The sequence below is a fragment of the Panthera onca genome, chromosome D1 (genome assembly GCF_046562875.1).
Source record: "Panthera onca isolate mPanOnc1 chromosome D1, mPanOnc1 haplotype 2, whole genome shotgun sequence".
Taxonomy (NCBI): Eukaryota; Metazoa; Chordata; class Mammalia; order Carnivora; family Felidae; genus Panthera; species Panthera onca.
In genome coordinates, this window is record NC_138348.1 from 50,648,938 (window position 1) to 50,675,573 (window position 26,636).

General features: G+C 47.0%; 1 protein-coding gene across 4 annotated transcripts in view; it reads right to left on the bottom strand.

The window, feature by feature from the left end:
* PPFIBP2 (PPFIB scaffold protein 2) overlaps window positions 1-26,636 on the bottom strand; it is a 146,673-nt gene that overhangs the window by 104,762 nt on the left and 15,275 nt on the right. For all 4 annotated transcript variants that reach the window (XM_081790317.1, XM_060605894.3, XM_081790318.1 and 1 more), the window contains exon 2: window positions 10,130-10,226. In XM_081790317.1, the coding sequence (XP_081646443.1) occupies window positions 10,130-10,193 (64 nt within the window). In that variant the 5' untranslated portion in view covers window positions 10,194-10,226. The remainder of the gene's footprint in view (window positions 1-10,129; window positions 10,227-26,636) is intronic.

A 26,636-nucleotide genomic window follows, 5' to 3' on the forward strand; every position in this document is an offset into this window, starting at 1 on the left:
TAAGAATAAAACAAGGATGGGCTCTGCGCTGACAGCACAGAGCCTGCTTGGGATTCTCTCCCTCTCTCTCTGCCCCTCCCCTGCTAGTGCACACACGCGCCTGCTCTTTCTCTCTCTTTCTCAAAATAAATAAACTTTTAAAAGAGAATAAAAAGAGTACATGTTTCAGATGATGACTCATGCAATTTATTACTGAATTAATTTTAAAGGATCTACTTCATGAAGAAAGAAACTATGGCAAGCAAAAAGGTGTGGGATGAAAGAACCAACTGTGTTAAAATTATTTGTTAAACAGAATAAACACTGCCAATTAAAAAACATAATAATTTGGAGGATATGGATTAAGATGACATTAGAACTCTGCACAAAAATAATGTGGACAATGGGGCACTGATAGAAATCAAAGCGTTCTAAGAGTCATGTATTAATGATGAAGCATTACTCTTCTTTAAAGATATTTATCTCTAGCCTTCATGGTAAAGAGGCATGTTAAATATATAAGTATGAGCCTTAAAAGAATAGTAATAGACATTTAACTTTCTAGCAGAGATTAAAAACAACAACAAAGGCCAGCAAGACAAAACCAAAAACAAATTTAAGACACACACACACACACACACACACACACACACACACACACATTAACTAGATAAAATGATAAAAACAAATAAAAAATCATCTGAATAGTCCTGTAAAATAAATAATTTAAACTATAGTTTGAAGCATTTGAACCATAATTTAAATTTCTTTTCCAAAGAACATTTCAGGCCGAGTGTTTTTACAAGTAAGTTCTATCAAACCTTCAAGAAGTGAAAAATTCTGCTCTATTTTGTTTGAGTGTTGGAAGGGACTGCTCCCAGCTTATATAATACAGAGAACTTGCCAGCACAACCTGTAGTCCAGAGTGTACATGGCGCCCCCAGAACCACACAGCTCAGCAGTCCTGAGCACAATGTAGGGGATTCCAGGCCTTCTCACTGAGGAACTTGGACACACGAATCTCAAACACAAATTTTAAAAACCAAATCCCATGGTGTGTAAAAAAGAGAGCATGTTGTGACCATCTAACCTAGGAAATGACAGATCAAGCAGAGCTAAACAGGAAATAAAAAATGAAGTGATACAATAGAACAACAAAGGACAAAGAACTCTGTCCCAAACAACGAGAGATGGCACACCGTGTTCAAGCACATATGAAATATTTTTCCCCTCAAACTGACCACATACTTATTAGAATGACTAAAATAAAAAAGACAAGAAATAATAAGTATTGGCGAAGATGTGGAGAAAAAGGAACCCTCATATCCTGTTGGTGGGAATGTAAACTGCTGCAGCCATTGTGGAAAACAGTATGGAGTTTCCTCAAAAAATTAAAAATAGAATTACCATACGATTCAGGAATTCCACTACTGGGTATTTACCCAAAGAAACAAAGACACTAATTCAAAAAGGTACACGTACCCCTGTGTTTATTACAGCATTATTCACAATAACCAAAATACAGAAGCAACCTATGTGTCCATGGATAGATGAATGGATAAGGAAAATGTGACATGTATAAAGGAATATTACACAGCCATAAAAAGGGGTGAGATCATGCCATTTGCGACAACATGGATGGACCTAGAGGGCATTATCCTAAATGAAATAAGTCAGACTGAGAAAGGCTAATACCATATGATTTCACTCACATGTGAAATCTGAAAATAAACCACACAAATGAATAAACAAAAAGCAGAATCAGACCTACAAATACAGAGAACTGATGGTTGCTAGAGGTAAGGGGGTTTGGGGACTGGGCAAAATGGGTGAAAAGGAGGGGGAGATACAGGTTTCCAGTTAAATAAGAAGAGGGACACAGATGACTGGGTCAGAGGGACACGACCTGAGGACTCGACCTGTCACCACTCGCTCTGAAGATGGCAGAAGGGGATGGTGAGCCAAAAAAGGACAGCATCACAGCAGCCAAGGGGCCGGCAGTGGCAGACTAGTTGTACAGAGAAAACCCTCGAAGGACACCCCAAAATTCAAAAACCCATGTGCACACACCTTTTTAAGCAGCTAAACTGAAGGAAATCTTCAGAGCTCAGAACCTCAAGGGAAAGAGAGCATCTGAACTGGTGTTTATCCAGTATGCCACTGCCGGTTCCCTGACAGTCTAACACCTGGGCCACAGACCACTTGGGGGGACAGGAGACAAAGTTTAGGCCTGATCCAAGGGAGAGGTCAGATGGGAGACCTCTGCACGAAGCCAGGATACAAAAGGGCAACACCTTCAGTAAAGTAGAGAAGCCTACCCTGCAGAAGGAAACTGGGCCTGGAATCTGGAATAAGAACACATACAAATAATTTGATGTTTAAAAAAAAAAAAAGAGGGGGGCGAGTGAAGCCCAGAAAGTGTGAGACAAGTAGAAATCAGACAATAAGATTGTTGAAAAATGGTCAGATGAATTAATCATCAAAATAAATGTATACAGACGACACCGGCTGGTTGAAAGACAGGTATTGTTAAACTGGTTAAAAAGTAAAAGGGTACCTATATCCCATTGGCAAAAGATATATCTAAAACAAAAGCACACTGAAAGCTTGATACTGAAAAAGGATGGAAGAAGGTCAATACCAATATAACACCAAGAAAAACCAAAACAAAGTTGGAATGGACAGATTAACATGAGAAAAAATACTCTTCAAGACAAAAAACATTGCCAGAGATGAAGAGTGTTACTCTATGCTGATAAAAGTGTTCACCGGGAAGGTAGAACTCTAAAAGTGTATTCATATAATACAAAACACAGCTTCAAAATATAAGGCAAAATACTCAGAGTTATAGGGAGACAAAATCCACCACCTAGTAGAATTTTAATATGTATTTCTAAGAAACTGATGAGATCAAGCAGACCAAAACAATCTGTAATGATAGCAAAGATTTAAACAAAGTGGATGTAATGAACAAATACAGAACATTGCAGCTGACAATTGGGAGAATGTACACACCTTTCCAGAACACCTGGGACATTAATGAAAGCTGACAGTGCTCTAATCAAGGCCACAAAGCAAGTATCAATAAATTCCAAAGAATAAGTATTAGAGACCACTTAACCACAACACATGGAAGTTAGCAGTCAATTGAAAACATATTATTATTGATTGGTTTTTTAATTCGGTTAAAAATTTTTTTAATGTTTTATTTATTTTTGAGGGGGGGGAGGGGCAGAGAGAGAGGGAGACACAGAATCTGAAGCAGGTTCCAGGCTCTGAGCTGTCAGCACAGAGCCCGATGCAGGGCTCAAACGCAAGAACCACCAGATCATGACCTGAGCCAAAGTTGGACGCTTAACCAACTAAGCCACCCAGATGCTCCTTAATTTGGTTTCTAAAAGAGAATAGATACATTTAGGTAAGCAGAGAAGAAAATGACAAAAACCATTCAAGTAAGTTAAATATGAATATATATTAAGTATAGATACAGAATGCATATTTATTCACATATACTGTGGTGGTTAATTTCATGTGTCAACTTGGCTAGGCCAGAGTACCCCAGTATTTGGCCAAACCTTAGTCTAGATGTTTGTGAAGGTATTTTTTAGCCAAGATTAACATTGAAACTAGTAGGTTGTATCTAATGCAGATTGCTCTCCATAACATCAAATTGGTGAAAGGTCATAACGAAAAAGGACAGATCTCCCTGGAAGAAGAAGGAATTCTGCCAGCAGCTGGCCTGCAGTCTGGAACTACAACATGGGCTCTTCCCTGGGTCTCTGGCCTGCTGGCCTATCCTGGAGAGACTGAACTTGCTAGCTCTCATAATCAGGTGAGTCAATTCCTTAAAATCAATCAGTCAACCAACCTTTCTCTCAGAGATCTCTTTCTCTAAACACACATGGACAGGCACACATACACACAGACATGCACGCACGTGCACACACACACACACACACACACTATTGATTTTGTTTCTCTGGACAACCTGGACTAATACATATACATATTTATGTATTTACAGAATAAATAATAAACATGCCACACACATACGATGGAAAGTCATCAGCAAAGTCAGTTCTTTGAAAATAATAATAATAAAGATAACCCTGGGTAAGACTGATCAAAAAATAGAGGGCATAATGAAGCACTATTAGGAATACACAACAGGTATAGCAGATCTTTAAAAAATATGACAGCCATGCTTATGCTAACAAAATGAAAGATCTTAGTAAAATGCACAAATTTTTAGAAAAATGCAACTTGCCAAAACTCAACTAAGAAGTTAAAACCTGTTTCTAACCATTAAAAACAGGAAATCTTTCAAGGAGAAAATACCAGGCTACATGGTTTTGTATGTCAGTTCCGATACCTACAACTAGAGCAGGTATTTAAGGAACAAGTGAGAATTCCAGTTTTACTCAGACTCTTTCGGGGAACAGAAAATGAGGCTGTGCAGCCCTGAAGGAGGGGAGGAGTGCTCTGTAGCAAGGGGAAAAATCCAAACGATGGTTGTTGAACAGTGCTTGCCACCATGGGCCATTCCGACCTCTTTACACAAAGGATAGATGGTCTTGATAGCTCAGGCCCCTGGTCACCTCCAAACTTCCACTCTGACCGTCTCCAGGTCAGAATCAGAGCACAGTGCTCTCCACCTGAATCTTGAGTGGGAAGCAGGCAAGGTTAGGTTCTCCCACCCCCTTACTCATGACTGCTATATGCCGATCTACCTCAGAGAGGACCTGGACCAGACCAGTTAACAGCATGTGCAGAGCATGGACTGATCAGCAGCCTTCAATGCCACAGCCATTCATCAGTCAAAGTGAATAATCTCAGTCTTGACCAGAACTTACTCTACCCCAAATCTAAATCTTAAAAAAAAAGAAAGAAAGAAAGAAAGAAAGAAACACCAGACACTAATCAGAGTTCACAGCAAGGCCCAGAGCAACCTCTTTTTAAAACTGTCACAAAACGGGCCCCTTTTAACTCTTCCTCATCGATGGGTACAGCTTGCAGATGACTGCATGAACGACCCCCTGCTATGGTGAAGAGGAATGAGTGGCCATCTGTGTTATGACCATGGGCTTCTCTGTACTACTGCAGAAATGGCCTCCCAGAGCAGCCACTGAACCTGTCAGCCCACAAATTAAGCCAGATGCAAAATGAGCATATGTGGCAGTTGCCCTGGGTCATGCAGGGCAATGTACTTAAGCAATATGTGGTTCAATTTCAACAGTCAACAGTGTAATTCAATTATAGTATTATTTGTGGGCCGAATCACAGGGATTAATCAGGAGCAAGAGCAAAGGTTAACATCGTACCGGAAGCTACAACAGTGGTCTTTTGTACTAGAAACATCATTTTTAACAAGGGTTCTGGGGTCTTTCAGTCACCTCCTTCCAACTTTCTGGCACAGAATTTTAGGGCTCCAATCAAGCACAGTCATACCCAGGAAACACCCATTCGGGTTTCAAAAATTCAACCATGTAAGGAGTTTCATTTAATGGTCCTGTTTCTGCTGGCAAGGGATTTCTTTTCCTCACACCTCCAGAGCCACCAAGTGCCCTGAGATAAGGGTCACCACACCGCGGCTCGGAGACAAGTAAATTTGACACTTGTGCATCAGGATGTCCTCTCAGGGTATTTCTGGCCTGGTTGTTTACAGTAGTGATAATCTCCTGTAGTGTTTGCATTGTTTACATTGATTTGGAGGAAGGAGAATATTCTTTTTTCCCCATTAAAGACCTACTTACATAAATACTGAGATCACATGCCCTAAGTATACTCTTCTAGGAAGGAGTTTTGGAAAGTGAACCTGAGCCTAGCATACTCCAGAGTAATTAATAAAGGGAAATCTCTTGTCATATAGTGTTGTGCCTAAGAATCATCATTGTTGAAGGAACTGTCCTTTTAGGAGGAATCCATGTTGTTTTTGCATAAATGCTTGCGATATGGGGTGTGCAGGAAGCCTACAAAAGTTTCTTCCATTGAAATAAAGTGGTAACTGTGTTTTCAGAAAGTGAGAGAACACAGTCCTTGGGTGCTCATTTGAGCAACTTAATGGATGCAAAAGCAATTGTGTTTTGGTAGTGTTGGCATCACGTGACACCATTCGACTTCAAATTAATAGGTGAATAGAAATACAGAAAGGACGATTTAAATGTTCACAGAGAAATGTCATTTCTGCAGGATTTGTGGCATCATGATGTGATACCACGGTTTTCAAATTTTCTCTTAGCTGCCACCCTTTCAGCAGAGGAACCCTCACTTGGAAGTCTCATGCGTCTGAGAGAGAAGAGAGCAAAGTCACTCTGGCTAGGGGACCAGGAGCAAGAACTGAACCGGACCCCGTTCCCAGGTAACTTTTCTCTCAAATGGCTTCACAGAGCCCCCAGAACTCCGCTACACAGCATCATAAAACCAGTGCAGGCATGAAAGCAGCCCAGAAGAAACTCAGATGGCCCTAGACTGGAAATCCAGCACTGCGACCCTACGTGGTAAAAATCATAATGTCAGTGCTAACCTCAACAAAACAAACTAACTTATACCAACTGAGCACTAAGTGCCTTACCTCCATTAATTTAATCCTCCCAATAATATGAGATAGGTACAATTATCACTATTTTATATATGAGGAAACTGAGCTCAGAGGGATTAAACAATCTGCCTAAAGATCCCACGGCCAGTCCTAAGTGACTGAGCTGGAATTCAAACCTCAACGGTCTAACTCCCTACTCCACATTAACAAGCATAAAATCTCTTTTTAGAAAAAAATTTTTAAAACGTTTATTTACTTTTGAGAGGGAGAGAGAGAGACAGAGTGCAAGCCAGGGAGGAGCAGAGAGAGAGGGAGACACAGAATCCGACGCAGGCTCCAGGCTCTGAGCTGTCAGCACAGAGCCTAATGAGGGGCTCGAAGTCACGAGCCGAGAGATCATGACCTGAGCTGAAGTCCGATGTTTAACTGAATGAGGCACCCAGGTGCCCCACAACCACAAAAACTCTTAAGCTCTTAGATCTAGTTTGGGCCAACCACCTTGAATATGAGGAGGGTATTAATAATCTTGCAGAAGAGTATCCTGCACAAAGGTATTCAATAATTATCATTCTTTTCATCACAAATGGCATAGAATATATACCCTCCAGACATGCACTAATTACTTCAATGTTCAATTATCTGCCAAATAGCTCCTGTCAAATGTCTGTGTGAGCCAATTATTACTTGAGAGATGGTTCACAGACATGCCAATCACTGAATCTTCAAAAAAAAAAACAATTAGTGCTTTGTTATTCCAGAATAATCAGTGAAAGATACCAAGAAAAGAATAAATGAAGTTCAGTACACAGGTAAAAGGATATATATATATATATATATATATATATATATATAAACTAACAACTGCGCCCTAAAAAGGAGAGCCTATTCACAAAAGTAAATAAAACGTGTATGTGACAAATACTTATTAAACACCTAATATGTGCTGCGGACCAACGGAGGCACTAGGGATGGAGCAGCAAAGCCTCTGTCCCCATGAAACTTACAATCTGGTGTGGGAGGCTGACGATACACACGGGGAGGCAAATGTGAATGTAATAGGTCAGGTGGTGAAAAGTGCTATAAAGAAATATAAACAGGATATGAGGACAGAGTGGTGGGAGGAAAAGATGCTAATTAGAGAGGGTCAGGGGGGACCTCTGTGATGTGGTGACATTTCAGCAGCGATCATATCTGAGGGTATCTGGAGGATGGCATTCCAGCTAAGGGGGCAGCACGCACAAAGGTCCTGAGACAGCCAGTGTGTGGGCTAAAGGGAGATAAGCCAGGAGGAAAGTGGTAGGAGGTGTGGCCATACTTGCAGTCAAAGACCAGATCATGTATGGAAGGGCTGGGTCTGCTGAGGACTTCAGATTTTATCCTGAGATGGGAAGCCATTGACAAGCTTTGGAGAGAGGAATCTGTGGTTTGAAGTGAGTTTCAAGGATGGCTCTGCTGCTTTGTGGGAGACAGAGGGTAAAAAGGGCCAGGAGCCTGACAGATAACAGCTAGGACATGTTACAGTGCCACCAACAGGGGCAACAGCACAGAGACCACTCAGAAGACCATGCATTAATCTTGCAAATCCCAGGCGAGTCTAGCAAGGCCCGCACAAGCCTTATGCAATGAAAAACACAAAACACAAATGGGTGAAACAAGGCCCTGAATAAATAAGAACTCTAACATGTCTCTAAAGACGTAACATAATAAAGATTTTTTTAATCCCTCATTAATTTCTCAAAAGTTAACATTTTATAGGGCTTACTACGTGCCAGGCACTGTTCTCAGCACCTTATGCATGTAAGCATAGCAACCTTCTAAGGAGGGTACTATGATTATTCCCATTTTAAATGTGAGGAAACTGAGGCACAGTCAGGTAAATAGGGTGTTGTAGAGGCAGGATTTGATCCAAGAAGTCTGTCTGCAGGTGTTTCTCCTGACCAATCTGCAAAGAATGCCTTAGAATGTAGACTGTTCCAGGCACAGCTGCCCAAGGAGCCCTTCTAGAAGGAAGCAGCCAGTGTGGATGATGAAGGAAAGAGAAGGAGGGAGCAGTTTGTGCTGGAAATGCAGGGGGATGGGCCTCCTGGGTTCTGTACCACCCAGTCCCAGGGCCCTTCCTCTTTGTCCATCCCAGATCCTCACCAGCAGATCCTGGGTTAAGGCAAAGCCCTGATGGTCACATGCTGCTCTCTCAGAGACAGCGTATTTTGCTAGAGGCTTCATCATTTTAGGAATGCCAATGTGGAGAAATTAGGAGGCAGGAAGCAGGACTGGCCCCACACCAGCTGTCTTCTTTAGAAGGTGTCCATTCAGCTTTCACAGCCATCCAAGAGCTTTGAGGTCGGAGGGCCTGACCCTGTGGCTCTGATCCCACTGCACATGAGCCCCTGATGGCTTCCAGATGAGACTCTACAAGGACTGCTAGGAAATCCGCACTCTTGACTGTTTCCTTTCAAGGGGGTTTTGGAGGCCCTAACCTAGAACAGGACATCCCAATCTGTAGAGCCTTGGAGAAGCAGAACATTATCAGGCCTCTCAAGAGCTCTTATGTTCACTGAGAAATGAGGAGCCTGACAGATGACAGCTAGGACATGTTACAGCGCCACCAAGAACGTGAAGAAGCTTCAACACACAGCCTCTCCCACCCAGGTGCCAACACCCACAACCCTCGGTGAATCAGACTGTCCTCACAGGGTGGAAGGAAAAGCAATTGCCCGGCAAGGGGCGGTGTCCAGTGCCCATGCACATCCTAGGCTTTAGCCACACTCAGCCCAAGCCCTCGTCCCCGAACTCCTCCAGCCGCAGCTCTGCACAGAGAGGAGCAAAGTCTCAAAGAAGCATGGCCAGTCAGCAAATAAGGCCCCTGACTTGTCATCTGGTCAGGGCAGAAAGAGGACCTTGGAGCCTTCCAGAAAGATTTTCAATGAGAGGTTTATTGTAATCAGTACGGGCTTGGGTTCCCCCCACCCCACCACCATCAAAGAGTTAATCAGCCCAAACAGCCCACTGGTGCTCCTTTCCAATTAATCAGTTTCATCGGATCTTTTCTGGGGACTATTCTTAAATGGCTAATGTGGACCTGAAGTCAAACAATGGCCAAACAGGTAAGAAACAATATGGCATAAGGAACATTCTTTAGGTGAGGAGGTGAATTCATACCAAACTGCCTCCTGATTCCCAAGCACACTGGAGACCAGCTGGGGAAGGGAGTGGACACCCGCATGAGGCACCAAGGTCTCCAGACTCTGAGTTTTGTCTCAGCTCACCTGTGATAGGCCAAGTTGTACTCTGACAAATTTACAGTAAAACCTCGGACAAATTTACAGTAAAAACAATCTTAATGCACCCAAACTGCCTCTCGGCCAGGAGCCAAAGTGTGCTAATGTATGGCACACCCACACTGCCTCGGCAGAGACCTAACCTCATGCCAGGGATCAAGGTGTTCCACAAGTCTGAACTCAAAAAAAGAGATGGCATGCACAATAAAATCAAATAAATCAACCAAGGGGCTTCTCGCTGTGCCAGAAAGAAAGGTGGAATGAGAGAAAACAGTCTTTGAGGTGTAGAGGATGAGCCATCAGTTGTTGGGACCCCCTGACCCCCTGACCGTACCTGCAATGATCCCGTCCATTTGCTCCAGGGCAGCTTCTAGCACGTGACTGGCATCCGAAGCCATGGCTCCTCTCCCCTCAGTCTTCTTCTTGTCTTACTGAAAGTTCAAGCACAGGACAAAGGAAAAGTTGCAGAGAGGCCCACATTACGCAGGCAAGACCGCAAACCCTCCTCTTTCAACATCACGTGGGCCTCTCTAGCAAGAATCCGAGCCGGCCACCCTCCGGTTCTGCCGTCTCTAGAGCCTCTCCCTCCTGGCGCAAGTGATCCGTCTCCCGCGGCTTTAGCACACTATCCCATTCACATCTGAGATTAAGAGCCGCCATTATAGTCCCAGGTTCCAGAAGCTGCAGCCAGCACGGGGGAATCTCCCTTACGAGTTGGATAAAGGGACTCAGTGAGGACGTGCCCTGCAGCAAGCGGGCGTCAGGAGTCTCAGGAGGCACGTTTGTCTTAGAGCCGCATCTGTCCCTCACCTGCAACGCCTTCGTCGGGTAAGTGTGATCCAGGCCGAGAGTCCTCGGCTGCCACTTTCCTGGATGGTCAAAAGTGCCTGGCCTAGCGGACACACTGTTGTGGGGAGAGCTCCGTCCCAGGAACCTGGAAAATTCCTCTCACCATCTTAGTTCTAGACTACCCAACACCACGCAAAGTGCAGCATCCCACCTCCCCAGGACTGAAGAGCTTCTCCCAGGACACAAAGGCCACCCTCCCCCCAGGCTGAGTCTCCCGTCTAACGGAGATGGCAATTGGTTCTATCTCTGGACAACGCTGCCTCTACGAACGGTCTTTCAGCTAAACTGTCTTCCTGCAGCCTCTTCTCGTTTTATTGCTTCCCACCCACTCCCTGGTGGCAGGGAGCGACAACTGTATTTGTAATCCCTAGTTCACACCTATAAATGGCAGGCAGGAGCTGTTGTTTGCTCCTTCAGCAAAGCCTGTGCATGTGTCCAACGGGCATAAGTGCTGTGGAGAACCGGCCTGGCTCCTCTACCCAAGGATGGCCCGGGTCAGGAAACAGAGGGTCCTGGGGGTCTCGGCTCCTGTCCCCTGTTGATGTTGGACTTTCAAAGGGAAGAAAGGAAAGTGAGCAGCCACAGAGAAGTGGCTTTGGAGATGGTATGGATAAAGATTTTAGGACTACAAAGAACCACATTGGACTATACCAGGCAGTAGCTGTTAAAATAGACTGGGTTCAAACCCTGCTCTACCATTTACTATGTGATCTCTGAGCCTCAGTATCCTCATCTGTAACATGTGGATAATACCAGCACTTAACACACCAGGTTGATGTCATGATGAAATGAGGAATTAATATTTCATAGAAAGTACTCAGTACATTTCCTTACAGATAGTGAGTGCTCAACATATGTTAGCTGTTTTTGTTTTTGTTTTTGAAGTGAGGCAACGATCTCAGGATGTATTTGTGCCAGGACAGTGCACTGGATGAGAGACTTTAAACTAAATGAGGTAGGCTCAGGAACAGAGAACCCAGGTAAGTCCAAGAGGCTGGCTCCCCTGGAGGAGGTAGGCATGGCAAAGAGAGATAAGCAACTATTTGTATGGAGAGGGAGGGCAGTGATTCATAGGAGCAAAGGCCAAGGAAGGTCTGGGAACAGGCACTGAGCCTCGGCAGTCCAAGGGCCATTGCACAATCAATGCAGGGGCATGAGAACGGGAGCCTGCAGAGGGGGTGGGAGCCTCATCAGCACCTCAAGGTTGTGGCAGGAGCTACTACAGGAGGCTGCAGCAAGGGACAGAGCTGCCACTGCTGAGAAGAGCAGCCCAGGCCACTAGAGACCCCAAACATGTGCAGATCTCATGGGCTGAATAGAAGTAAGCTTGGGGGTTTGGGGGATGAGAGTAGAGGTAGCAGGAAAAGGGCACACAATCACACACAATTATTGCAGGTCAATAATCCACACATTCCCACCTGTTCAGAGATATTAAAGGTCTGAAATAGTTCCCTCTGAGGACTTCCCACTACTCCTAAGGAGAAGTCCACACTGCTCACTCACTGGGACCTTCAAAAGAGACAGTGTAGGATCCGGCCAGGCCAACCCCATATTGCTCTCTCCATTGGTCATGTTCCAACAGCATTGGCCTCCTTTCTGTGCGCCACCCCCCTCCCCCCACCGATACTCCAAGACCATGTCTTCTTCTGAAACTTCACACCTGCTATCCACTCAGCCCTGAGCTCGCTTTCCCAGCTCTCTGCATGGCTCATTTATTCTCATCTTCCGGGTGTCAGCTCCCATGTGTCATCTGAGACAGGCCTTCCCTGCACACCTCCATCTATAGCAGCCCCTTCCAAGTGCAGCAGTTCCAAAGTATCTCGTCCGTATACTTGTATGCTTGCCAACTGGCCTTGCTCACCCTCTCCATGGAGGCAGTGGGGCCCTGTCTGCCTTGTTCACCCCTATATGCCCAGTGCCCAGCACAGTGCCTGGCACAAGGAAGCTTATGAGTGAATACTTGTGAATAAATTGATAGATCCCTTTCACCCACTTTCCCCGAACCCTGCTGTGCTGGGTACTGGGGAGATATTGACAAATCAGACCTAGTCTCTGTCCCCACGGACCATGCAGTCTAGTGAAGACAAAAGTATAAACAAATTAACGATGACACAGTATGGGGTAAGCTGATAGAGGCCGGTATGCAGTTTCTCTGGGTCTTGAAGGATGAGTAGAAGTTTTCCCAGAAGATAAGTGGGAGAATGCTATTCCAGGCAGAGGGGATGGAAGGGTGGAGAAGCATGTAAGGGCAGGATGTAATTGGCAAATATCAAAGTGGTTGATGAGATTACACCAGAGCATCCAGCTGCTCATGATGAGTCAAAACCTGTCACAGAATTCACATAAGTGTAACGAGGGCAATTAATAAGAGGAGCTTGGGAATCACACCCACTGCCAGTGCACAACAAACCAAGTGGCCTCAGATGTAAACATATCAGATCTTTAAGAAGATCTCGTATTTTAATAGGCAGGCCCCATTTGGGGCCTTACTACCAGGGTAGAAGGGAGAGGACAGTTAGAAGGTGCCAAGCCTGGAGGGTCCAGGCTACAACCCCCTGCAACAGAAGGGCCATAAGAGGAGGCCCACAGGCCTTCTGCCCAGGGATGAGTTTGTACTTGGCAAAGAGCAGGTTGGGTGGACCCATGGGAGGTGGTGTGAAGTGACACATGAGTCAAAGGTGTATCATATTTAAAACCCAGGAGCCCGGGGCCGGTAAGGTTGTGAGTGCTCAGAAGCCAGACCTGCTTAGGGCAGCTGATGAGCTCAGTTCCAGACCTGCTGGGTCTCAGGTGATGGCAGGACACCTGTAAGAAGGGGCCCTGCCAGCTTCTGTCACAGGGCAGCTGTGAGGTGTCAGTGGCATGGGGTACAGAGAGACTTTTGAAGGGCCAAACATGCCATCAATGTGAGGCCTCAGGCCCCCATCTGTGAGCACAGACACTCTCAGAACAGGGAAGCCACAAGGTCACCAACCATTCCTATTCTGGCACCTAGTAGGCATTTTCTCCTCTGACCACTGTTGAGGTTAGAACTCCTGTCATTAACACACGATGGGACAATCATTGCCCTCAGGGAGGTTGGAGCCTCAGAGGCACACATGTCACACACCACATTCAGTGTCTGTTCATCCCTGCAGGGGCACAGCACCTCCACTGGGAGCCTGGGTTCATCAGGGATGTGGAGCTTACGTGCACGAAGCTCCAGAAGTTGAATGCCTGGAGGCCTCCTGGAGAGAAGCTAGGTGAAGAGGCGATGACCCAAAGGGGCCGGGAGAGAGTCGGATTCCAGAAGCACCCCAAAGGCGCAAGCGAAAAGCAGGGCAACTTCTAAGCAGGTGGTGGGGAGTGGAAGTGAAATCATGTTCTCTACCAATGAGAGGGGAGCTATAGCAGCCAGCCAGGGGCCTGTCACAGCGTGGATGCTGGGGCAAGAGATAGTGTGCCTGGGGGACTCCCTGGGGGCGGGGGGAGGTGCCCCCAGCCCAGGAAGGAGAGGAGCAGGCAGAGGATGACATGGCTCTTAAGGAGCTTAGTACAGTGACAGCTGTTGTGGCCCCAACCAGTTTTCATTCTCTCTGGACACCTGGACTATTAACAGAGCCCTGCATTTGATGGTGAAGGAACAGGAAGGCTTCTCTTCTTACCAAGTGACTAGCTCACGCTTAGCTACAAAAAGAAACCGGGAATGTTAAGAAAAAGTGTAGCCCATTCACCATTCACCATTCACCCTTCCCTTCACCTGCAGGCCTCTCTAGATGCTGTCATCCTCCTATCTGAGATGATGTCCCACCAACATAGAGCTTTACCCTCTTTGCCACCAGCCAGACAGAAAATGACCCTGTAGCTATAGAGAGGAACTGTCTTGTTTCAGAATGACAGTATCTGGTGACAGACGTCATAGCCACATGAATTGCACCACGCAAAGGTCAGTTTGGCACCTTGAAGTTGATAAGGGTGTAGGATTAGGGTTCTGAAATTTAGAAAGTGAGCCTCAATTAGCCACCCGTTATCTGATGCACTCTCAGGCAAGCCGTGATTTAGATAGTGCATTAAGCTTTCATGTTCAGCAAAGTAGAATCAGAAGTAGGCAGGAACTGTTGATTCAGATAAGTCTTGGGCAAGTAGCCTTGACTTATCCCACCCACACTGAATTGCCAGCTTCCATTCCATTTTATAAAGTACTTTTCCTTTAGTAAAAGTGGTTAGAGCTGCAAGTGTTTCGGGCAGGCTGGCACTGGCCAGGACCAGAGAAGGAATCAGGAACAGATCCAGAGTCCCTGGTACCCCTGCTCCTTCAGAGTCTCCTGTGCCATGGACACAACTGAGCCAGATCTGGGATTGGATTCCTTGGCGGCTCCATCCAGATGAAGGGATGGGGGTGGGGTAGGGTGGGGACAGTGTCCCCAACTAGAAGGCAAGGCCTGAAGAATGAACCCTGAGCCAAGAACCCACCACCACCAAACTTTGGACTCATCACACACCTCCTCCTTCTGCAAATGGCCATCAGGTGGTAAAGAAGTGTTGTGTTATCACAACCAACCAAAGCCTTTTCCCCATAATTTACAGATTGCCCATAAACCAGAACACTCTTAAACAGTTATTTTAAGAAATCCCTCTTGCTATGCCTCTGCTTGGGAGACAGCTTCTTAGAAGGATATAGGAAATTTATCTCTTTGGGATAAGAGAGCAAGAAAGCCATTTTCAGTATTAAGAAAAAATGAAGATGGAAGAAGACACAAGGGAAACTGATGGCGGAGCCTAAATTTTCAATCACATCCCATATCAGTCAAGAACACCTTTCTTTTCAAAGGACAAAGGAAAAAAGAACACAGTCTGGAGTTAAAACATGCACTCTGCTGCATAATGACTGTGGATCTTTAGACAAGTTATTTAACCCCTCTCAGACTCAACAGTCTCATCTGTATCAGGATAAAACCAATCTCATTGCTACCAGTGAAAGTAAACAAGATAGACCTCAGGTAAATACAGCAGATTGAACCCAAACATCTAAATTAGCTACCCACTGAAACAACAGTTGAGAAATTTATTTTGAAAGACATAAACCCACAGGGACACTGAGAATATGCTAGCAGAGATAAGGGAGATGCCAGGGCAACAGCTCTGCAGCAAACATAAAAGGACAGCTGGTCCATGTTGGAGAGCTTCCGAAAGCTCTGGGAGAGATTTCTCCAGCAACACGAAATTAACAGGACACCTCATGCTTCAGAACACCCAAAGAGATTTATATATGGGGAGGAATTTGTTTAATTCAATGACAAGAAAGTTGAAACTCAAGCCAATGACAAAAGAACTGCATGGAAACCAAAAAGTAAAAGTAACCATGAACCTTACAGTGAAACACCTCGTAGCAATCTAACCGGAACTGCAGGGGCAGCATGGGGTCGGGAGAGAGATGAAAAGTGGTTGTGGGCAGTGGAGGTGGGGCTGGAAAGGGAGCAGATTCCTCACCTCCTGGAGTGGGCACTCAGAAGTCACTAGATAATGACAACTGAAAACAATTAATAAAGCAGCAGAACAAGCATTTTTCCCCCAGCAATATGGATAAAAATACTAAGAAATGTAAAGTGGCTGCTTCTGAGGAAGAGCAATGGGGTTGGGTAGGCAGGGAGACAACAGCTGTTTTAACAAATCGTATACAATTATTTCACTGTTTAAATTGTGTAGATGTATAGTAGTGATCAAAATCAAAACACTTAAAAAGTAATATGTGCAGTGTGCCTGGCAGAGAGTAGAGACTCCATGCTCCTTCCTCCTCTCGGGCAGGTGTCTGTTAGCTACTTGCTGGGAGTTTCTCCAACACTGTCTCACGTAATCCCCATGTGCCACTTAGGAATCCTCTCACTTTGCTGATGAGCAAAAAATTGGGCAGCTTGCCTGAGGATGCACACCGTTCTTCCACTTTGCCTCTGAAACGGGAATCCACTGGAGGGTTTTGAGCACAGGAGGAATAACATACCTTGTTAAAAAGGAACACTATGGCTGAAAATGAACAGGGCTGGTGGGGGTGCAGTGCATCAGTGAACACAGGAAAACCAGGCATGAGATGAAGGTAGCTTGGACCAGAATAATGGTGGTAAATGTTCTCATTCTTGATATATGTTGAAGGCAAAGCCGGTAAACTATACTGATGGAGTGGACATGGGAGAGAGGAATCAGAATTACTATAAGGTTTTTGCCCTGAGTCTCTGGGAGAGTTGGAGGGACTGCAGAAGAAACCATTGAGGCAGGGGAAGGGGTCATCAGGAGACTGGTTTTGGAAATGTTCAGTTTAAGATGCCTAAGGACACCTAGGAAGATACACTGGAAATATGAGTCTAATGTTGGGAGGGAAGTTTGGGTGGAGAGAATTTGGGAGCCATTTGTATGGATATGGAATTTAAAACAACTGCATGAAGTAACCTAAGTAGTGCAGAGAAAGAGAGACAGAGACAGAGACAGAGACAGAGACAGAGACAGAGAGAGGAAGGAAAGGAAAGGAAAGAAGGGAGGGAGGGAGGGATAAAGGAAGGAAGGAAGAAAGAATGAAAAGGGAAAAGAAAAGCAAGAGGCCCCAGAACTCTCTGGAACACTACAACGCAGCCATCAGGAAGAAGAACCAACAAAGGGGACTAAGGGGGAGCAGCCAGGAGAATTGAGAAAGTGCTGCCCTAGAAGCCAAACAGAGGGTTCAGGATGGAGAAGGAAGCAATCAGGGGAGCCAAGTGCTGCTGAGTCAGACCAGAAACCATCTTCTTGCCCAGTGCTCACTGCTGGTGATCTCATCTGCTCCCACAGCCTCACCTGTCCCCACATTACCTCACCCTAGACTCTTACAAGAGCCTCCTAACTGGCTGCCTGCCTCCAGGCACCCCTGTCCACCCACCTTGCACTGAAGATTCACCTAACTCAGTGGTCCTCAAACACTGGTGTTCATCAGAGTCACCTGGAGAGCCAGTCAAGCACAGATGCCTGACCTTTGTAACCTGACCTAGCTCCTCTGGTGATTCTGATACTGAAAAAATCTGAGGGACACCTGGGTCGCTCAGTCAGTTGAGCGTCCAACTCTTGGTTTCGACTCAGATCATGATCTGGCGATTTATGGGTTTGAGCCCTGCATCAGGCTTTGTGCTGACCAAAGCCTGCTTGGGATTCTCTCTCTCTGCCCCACTCCTGCTCATTCTCTCTGTGTCTCTCAAAAATAAATAAACTTAAAAGGAGAAAAAAGCTGAGGAGCCAATGAGAGAATGCAAACACAGCTCAGGCACTTTTCTGCTTAGAAAAGTCTCGGAGGCTCACCATCAATCAGCCCCTACACTTCATGCCCTTTACCACATGGACTCAACCTACTGGGTTGCAATTTTAACTTCCATCCTAGCCCTCAGGAAAACCTCCACCCATCCCAACCAAATGTCTTGTCCTCAGTGGACGGATTCTAATTGTTCGTTAATTGACTGCACCAATTGCTTTCCTGCTGTATACCCAACCCAGCAGCTTTCTTTGCTAAATTCCCATCTTCTCTTCAAGATAATTCCTCCAGGAAACCAAACTTGATCCTGCCCACCTAAAGGTGGTCTCCTCATCTCTTTATTTTTTTAGGAAAGGGAGGAAAACAGCAGCGCGCAGCCATCTCCCCTGCAACTCTTCCCTGTGTCTCAGCCCCTGAGGGCAGCCCCGTTCAGTAAATCCTGAGGACACTCCCACAGATTCACAACTATTCATTGTCAGTAGGAAACTAAAGCCAGGTGCAGCGCCGCCCCCCCCACATAGTTGATGCCCACCTCCCTCTCCACGCCCTCACACTTGGTGGGCCCCAAAAGATGGTCTTCCCCAGTATGCTCCCCCACCCACTTTGGTGACGCCACCACAGTTGCCAAGCCAGAAACCTGGGAGTTTCCCGGGGCCTTCTGGCCTCTCACCCACATCCAGCAAAGTCTCCCTCATCACCTGCTCTCACATCTGTCCACTCATCTTCCACCCTGCTTCAGGCCACATATCATCTCCCGTCTGAACGACCACAATGGCTTTTTGACTGCCTTGCCTGCCTACAGCCTCACCTCCACACAGCCCTCATGCTCCACCCTGCTGCCAAGAGCATGGGTCTATTTCACAAACCTAACCAAGGCACTCCAGCACCTGTACAACCATTCACCACCTCATACCCCAGAGACAAAGTGAAGGACCCATGAGGTAGTCAAGAGCATTCGCTCTCTAGTCAGGCTGCATTTGGGCCCACGTTCTTCTTGTCATGGGCTAGGTCCTTGGACAAGTTCCTCAACATCACTGAGCTTCGTTTTCCCTATTTACAAAGGGCAGGGGAAAATATACACATCGTGAGGTTACGGAGAGTCAGGGAGATAATGTGTGTAGAAGTCCTTTGCATAAAGCTGGGTGGGAGTTCACAACCACAGCAACAATAATTGTCTCAGCCGCACTTGGCCCCATTGGCCCCGAGCACTAACCATTTCACCCCACCTGCTTTTGCTGTGAGCTCCCCCCACCCCCGCCAACATGCAATGTTTTAGCCCAAGACCTCCCTTCCCCCTGGTCAATTCCTACTCCTCATTCAAGGTCCAGCTCCAATATCATCATTCTAGGGATCCCCTCCCATCCCCCCCATGAAATGACTGCTCCAACTCAGTCCCCCTCTTCATGCCCATGACAGACTTCCTGGACAGCGCCTGGAACTCTCTAGAGCGCTGGCTACTCAATATGTGCGACTACTTCGTCTGAATGTTAAGTTTTTTGTGGGCAGAGCCAGTCTCCAAAGCCCAGAGTTCAGCCCTGGACCTGGCTCAGAGCATGTGTGGATAGACATTCCCATTCCAAAAAGGAGAAAATGGAAAAAATGAAGAGGTCACTGGTCTAAACTGGAAGTTGAGAGGCTCCTGTGGGTGACAGGGGCCCCAGGAGGCCCTGAGGCCTGAGGTCCTGTCCAGTCTGGAGGACTTTGTCCCCAGATGGAAGGGCCTGCCGATGCAGTAAAGCAGCACGCATGGCCTCAGGGCAACGGCAGGGCCCGGCAGGCACTGGCTTTGTATCAGGACTGAAGGACAAGGCTACAGGCATTGACTTTCCATCAGGAGAGATCAGGGGACACAGAGACGTCCTGTCACAGGAGAGGGGTTGGAGCAGGACAGAGGGGCCAGGATGCCGAGGAAGCTGCCATCAGAATTACGGAATGCCATCAGTGAATATCGGAGTCTAATAAAAGCGAAGAGGCGGGGCCTTGATTTCTTTTGTCAATGAATAGAAGCTGAAGTAGCCTAAGTAAAACTGCACAGGAGAAACAGAAGAAAGCCTTTGAAGGTAGAAAAAGCCACTTAACTTGCACTGCTCTAATCACAGTATCAGTCATGTCTGATAGCAAACATTTGTTTGACGCTTTCAGCTTCAAACATATTTTTCACACACAGGCTTCTCATTCCCACCTAAATATCCCAGATCAGGCTGCTGTGTTTAGTCAGCCAGTTAAGCTGAGGCCAGGGGGCTGAGGTGTGCCAGAACCGCTCACGGGGCGCTAAGCTGAGGCACAGGCTGGCAGTGCCGGGGCCAGCGGGGGACAAAGGCAGTATTTCTTGCTAAGCGTCTCTTTCCCACTGTGCCAGGTTAGTGAGCTGTGTGCACTGGGCATTCCCAGCCACTCCCTGCGGGGCCAGTTCCAATAGATCCCTAAGAACATTTGTGCTGGAGCCCAGCTCCACCGAACCTGCTGGAAGGAGTCCTTTTTCTTTCTGCCCCTTCCATTGAAAACCTGGCCCAACTCCTGTCACATGTCACTGCTCCTCCACCAGCCTCCTTTGGCACATCCAAACCCAGATGCTTCCACTTAAGCTCTTACCCAAAGAGCTCAAGCCCTTCTCATCAAACCACAGCCCGTCAAGCAAGGCTCCGTGACCCCAAAAAGCTCTCCCACCAACACGCAATCGTAGCAAGGGAATAGGCCACAGAGCTCAACTCCCTCCTCCGAAGAATGCAGTGAGTAGCATCAGGTACAGACACCTCACCTCCAGGGACTTCCTCCCAGCTTAGGTGTCCCCGGGACTCAGGAGCAGGGCCGACATCCTCCCTCCTGCTGGGAATGGCAAGCTTTTTAAGAGAAGCACCACCCTCAAAGATATGAGCATGAGACACAGGAGCCCAGCCCAGAAGGAGGAGCACGGGGTCTGGCCAGGAAACGGGTATGAGAGAGTGTGAGGGTGTCGTGGCTCACACCCAAGTAGCACATCTGACCTTCTGGGCTTCGGGAACACTGAAGACCTGATGTTGGGTTTCCTTCCAGGTCTTTGCTTAAGATTTTTAAACACTTGCTTCACCTTCCTCTGGCTGTTCTCACCACCCATTTCTGCTCTTAACATTTTGCCCCCAAGCTGGTCCTTTTCCCCAACCAAGGGCTTGTCATGGTGAAGAGCCCACAGCAATCTCAGTGACCAGGGCCATGGGCCTCAACCCAGGCCTGAGGAGGAGAGTCCGGGCAGATCTCTGAAGACAAGCAATGCAGACACTCCAAGTAGGAGAGGGATTGACGGGCAGACAGCCAGGCCTGAATCTCTGCCTTTGGGAAGAAGGAGCTGGGGAGCCAGACGGTGTCCAGGGGACAGAGTATCACCAAGCCCCCATCAACGTGCCTCTTAACACTGTGTTTACAACAAGTATGTCTGTGTCTTCACTACAGTGGGGCTCACTGCAGCCACTTAGAGAACTCGGGCGGAAGGTTCTCTTGCTTCCTTCTGAGAGTCTCGGAAACATCAAGTCCAGGGAGTAAACACAAATGAGCATCCCCTTCCAGGATGGGATGTGAATGACCACGCCGCAGCCACAACACCTCACATGCTCGGAGATCTCTCTGCCTGCCCTGCCACTACCACCATCCACAGGACATCAGATGATGGCACGCTACCTCCTGCCCGTGCGGTTTCCACCTGTGTGCAAAAAGCTGCCTGTGCCAGAAGCAGCAGCCCCTGTGAAAAGACTCCATCCTCATTTCCTCATTTAATCTTCCTGGCCATCCTGTGTGGGATGTATTATAATTATCAGCCCCATTTTACAAAAGAGGCAACTAAGACATAAAGATGTTAAGACACTGCCTGAGGTCACATGGTTGCTGAAAGTCTTTCCATGGAGTCCAGTGTGTCTGTCACCTAAGTCCCTGCTTGCTGTCCCCACCATACTGCCTTGTTCTGCAGACTTGCTCAGAGCAGTGAACGGTGGGAAACAGGAAGCTGGCTTCCATGTCCAAACAAACAGGGCTCAAAACACCAGGGGCCAAGACACTGCTAACTTCTCCCCTTCATACAGTGTCTTCATGGGGATTCTGTGCACTGCCCTGACCCCCTTCAGCTGTTACAAGATCATATTTTACTTGAAAAAAGAAAACATGGGACAGGAAACTGTCATAAAAGATGCATGACTCCTAAAAAATCAATGTATATATTTTTATTTTTTATCTAAATTTATCTATTTAACAAACACTATTTGCCCCGCATCATCTGTAAAACCCTGGAGTCGATGCTAAGAGGAAATGAATGAATGCTGCTTCTTTATCTTCCAAGGGTCAAAATGCTTTCGTTGCTCATCCACATCAATTAGAATGTGAAGGGTCCATGTAGAACTGGGCCTCTATCTGGGATCTATAAGGCAGAGCCAACAAACTTTGGCTTTACCAACTTTGACTTCAGAAATGGATAAGTTAATGGTCTAATTTTAAAGTCATCAAGGTATTCCTTTGTGAGAAGAAAAGCATCATTTCCCTGAAATTCCCATCATCCCTAAAATTAAGTTCAGATAGCAATTTAGTGCTAATGGCAATATTACAATGTCACTAGCTCAGTAAGCAAGCAACATGTAAAATATCACACAGAAGTTACTTTCAAAGAGAAGCTGAGTTTTGAAAATTGACCGTTTGCTCATCATTTTATGGGTAATAAGGCTCAGTGTGTCACCCACTCATACAAGTGAGGATCAGTCGAGGGGAAGCTGGTAGGTGCCGGGCACCACAGATTGCCCTGTGATTCCAGAAAGACACGTATGCGACAATACAGCACCCGGTATACTCCCGGGAGAGGGAAGCTGAGCATGTTCAGGGTCACAACCATGTGACCTCATGTTCAGGAAGCTGAGCGGCAGGAGGAAGGAGTGACCAGTGCAAGTATGGGCAATCCCAGAAAGTTTCAGGGAGCAAGTGTAGTATCTCTGATGGGCAGCACGCAGAAATGTGAACACACTGCAAACGGAGTAAGGAGTGTATATATCCTAAAGTATGTTGGGGGACAGGTGTGTGTACGTGCATGTGCATGCATGCTCGTGAATGCATACAGCTTGGTGTGACCAGAGGACTGGGAAAGAATGACAGCAAATGAGGCCAGGACCAGCTTATGAGTGGTCTCTCTAGAACTTGGCTTTTACCCATCAGGCAATGGGAGTCACTGAAGGAATCTACCTGGAAGCTGCCTGTCCTTTACCAGCAATAATGCAGCAGGATGCTAGGACCTTCTCAGGGAAGCTCACTCAGAATTCCCCCTCCCCGAGGACCGGGCCATGGCAGGCTGTCCCTTCCACTGCCCACCTTAGGAACCTTCCCACACTCTCCTCTGACTCCATTTCCCCTTTCAACACCCCTGGACAGCAGGGATGGGCCCCCTACTGCAGGGGCCTGATGTATGTCAGCAGTCAGCACACAAGATCATTCCCTGAGACCTGCCCACCTCCCTCCAGCCACCTCCACAGCTCATGCCACCGGGTCACTGTTCACCCCATCTCCCCCTGCCTGAGAAGGCAAGTTCAGGAGCTTCAGCTCCGCCAGATCTTCCTGCACCTAGATCTTTAATCTGATGCATCCTTCCTACCAGACTCTCCTCGGCAAACTACCACACATCTTTCTTTGGTGAGAAACCTAATCCCTCAACTCCCCTTCTGGCCTCCTAAGACCTCCCCTAATCTAGGACCACTGTGGCCCAGGCTCTCAGTGGTGTCCTCTCTACACTGACTATGCCTCTGCCCCCTCTCCTACTCCTTCCTCTGGACCACACAAATATCAAAGCCTCTGTTCTCCTCAAACCCTTCCTTCAGCCACCACCTCATGTTTCTCCTTGGCTTCACTACCAAAGCTCTCACCTCCTCCTGTTCTCTCCAGGCCTGCTGCCATTAGATCTCCATTTTTGTGCCTTGATGCTACTGCCCCCCACCCCCCAAGCTATATCCATTCTTACTCCTGTGAGAGGCAGCAAAGGGTGGGCTTAAAGCACAAGCTGAGCTGTAGAGCCGGACTGTGGTCAGACCCCGTCTCTAATGCTCCCTGGCCAGGGGTCTCCTGTGCCTCTGCTTCCTCATCTGTCAGATGAGGATAACTTAAGCACCTGTCTCAAAGGTGGTTGTGAAGGTTACAGGAGTTCATACAAGTAAAGCACTTAGACTGGCAATCAGTCAGTGTTGGCTAGGATTGCTTTCCTTGGCATCTCATCCACACAAAACCCCATGAGATGCTCTCCTCCTTTGGCATCTGGGACAAAAAGCTCTCTGGGTTCTTCCAGATCCTCTTCCTTCACTAAATGTCCTATGTCTCAGCTTCCACTCACCATCCCTGTGCTCAGCTCTCTTCCTGTTTCTTCTACAGTCTCTCCCTGGACAATCCATACTTCACCTCCATATTCACAACTCGTAACACTAGACTACTTTTGTAAGCTCCAGACCAAAGCATTCAAATGCTCTTCAGCTTTCTGGCTATTTCTTAGCAGCCCCAGAGATTGAGCATGATCAGAAACTCTCTCAGCATGGTCCTGCTCTCTCTTGGTAGCTCCTGGCCTGCTTGACCTGCACACTATGCGTTCCCCCGTGACCCGCCCTTGCCTTCAAACAGCAGACAGGCCCCTGTGGATTGCTCTGGGCAGGGAGGCGCTGCTCCATATCATCCCTCCCACAGCAGGCCCAGTTGTGTTCAGGTGTCTGAACCTAGGCCTTGGAGGGCCTTCTCTCACCTGGCCTCTCCCACAGCAATCCAAGCTCATGAGTCTGGCATCTAAGCATCTGTTAGCTTACCCCAAATTGTCCTGGACACATGATGGTAATACTAACGGCTGCCATTTCTTAAACATTCATTCTGCACTGAGCTAAATATTTATGTGTGTCTCATACCTCAATATTTATAAACTATTGTTATCCAAATTTTACAGACAAGGAAACTGAAACTTGCAGAGGTTAAACAACTGCTCAAATCACACATCCTGGAAGCAGTGGAGATGGGATTGAACCCGGGCAGTACAACTCCAAGGTCATATTTTTAACCACTCTGCAGCACTTCCTCACCAAGCCTGGCCACTTCCAACTGTACCCTTCTGATTTCTTGACACTCCAGCCATAGGAAGGCATTCTCATTTTGCAGTGTCTTTCTCATGCTGTCCCCTCAAAATAATGGTCCCTTCTCTAGTCTCTATCCATCGAAACTAATTCTTCAAGGTGATTCTCCTTCCTTTATGACAGCATCCCTACCCCTACTTGTCTAAGAGCATCTCTGCTGACCCACAACTTGCTCACACCTCCGTTTTGGTTGTTTCATGTTGCCATGGGGATATCCAACAGGGGCTGACATCCTCTTTCTTGGACCGCTAAGTATCTGATTGAGGGAATGGGGGAAGGAAACTCCACCCTTCCCTCTCTTTTTCCAGAGCTGCCTTGTTCCAGATCTCTGGCCTAGGTAGATATGCCAGGTAAGGAAAGGGATGCACTGGGAACCCTACTGGCCATTCTCAACATCTTTATTAGCCCCAGAGCTGATATGTTAGTCTCCATCTGTCTGATTCTTGGTCTTACTTTTCAGTTGGTGCTAAAACCAGACAGCGCTTACACAGTACAAATAATTACCAAACGTGCACCAACCTGGGTCACTCAGTGAAGGATGAAGTGGCAGTGGCCATAGGACTGGTCTGTGTTGGTCTGTATGGCACACTGGTGACCAGTACATCATCTCTGGAGGTATGAGTACTCGTCACTAGCAAGGAGGTCCCACAGCAGCTTGGGTGACCCCTACCATCCACACAGTGCCCTCTGTCAGGGAACCTGGATCCCCAGCAACCTGCAGATGACCCTGTAGTCCACCTGTGGGAAATGCCAGGAGGGCAGTCTAGGAGGACAGGTGTTTGTGCTGTGGCCACTGGGCAATGCCCGCCAGAGTGAATTAGTTCATTGCTATTTAGTTTATAGATTAGTCTTGTCAATTTTCTCAGCAGAGACCAGGCTCTCAGGCCACAGGCATCCTTCAGTGAGTGGATAATGAGGGTGTCCAACCCTGAAAACTGCCCCCCGAAGGCCATCCATGCCTCCACTCTCTCCCATGTCCACACCTCACCTGCCCCCTGGCAGACAGAACCTTACCCGCTGATGGGCACTGCTAGAAGTGTCTTTCCTCAGCCCCAGAACACAAAGAAGGCTGCCCTCACTGCCCTTCTCACAGCAGAGAACACACACACATGCACAATCTCACCTTCAAGGAGGAACAAACAGACATCAAGTCATTTCAGTGCCTCAACCTGATGACAGACAGACTCAGAGAAATATGCTTTAAATGTAGCCTCAACATGAATACTTTCAAGAAGCTTCATGACAAAAAATATCCCCTAAAAATATAACCAGCAAGGGCTTATGGTTGAAGCTGGTTGATAAGTAAATTGATTCATTATATGATTTCTTCTACTTTTGTGTGTGTTTGAATTATTTTTATAACAAAGGTTTCCTTGTGTTTGTTTGTTTGTTTTTTAAATCCAGCACTTAGGGATCTGAGCTTTTCCAGAGGGGGGCACAGGATTCCACCTTTCCTTGCTGGGGATCAAGAGAACCAGAACTGGGGTTTGAACCTCAATTCCTAGTGACACAAATGGCGCTTCTTGTACAGTGCCATTCAGGCTCTCTGTAGATCCTAACACCTGACCAAATGACCAAAGGCTCAGCTCACTCTCCTTCAGACCCTTATCATCTCTCCACCCTGCCTCCACCCTCTCCCTGAT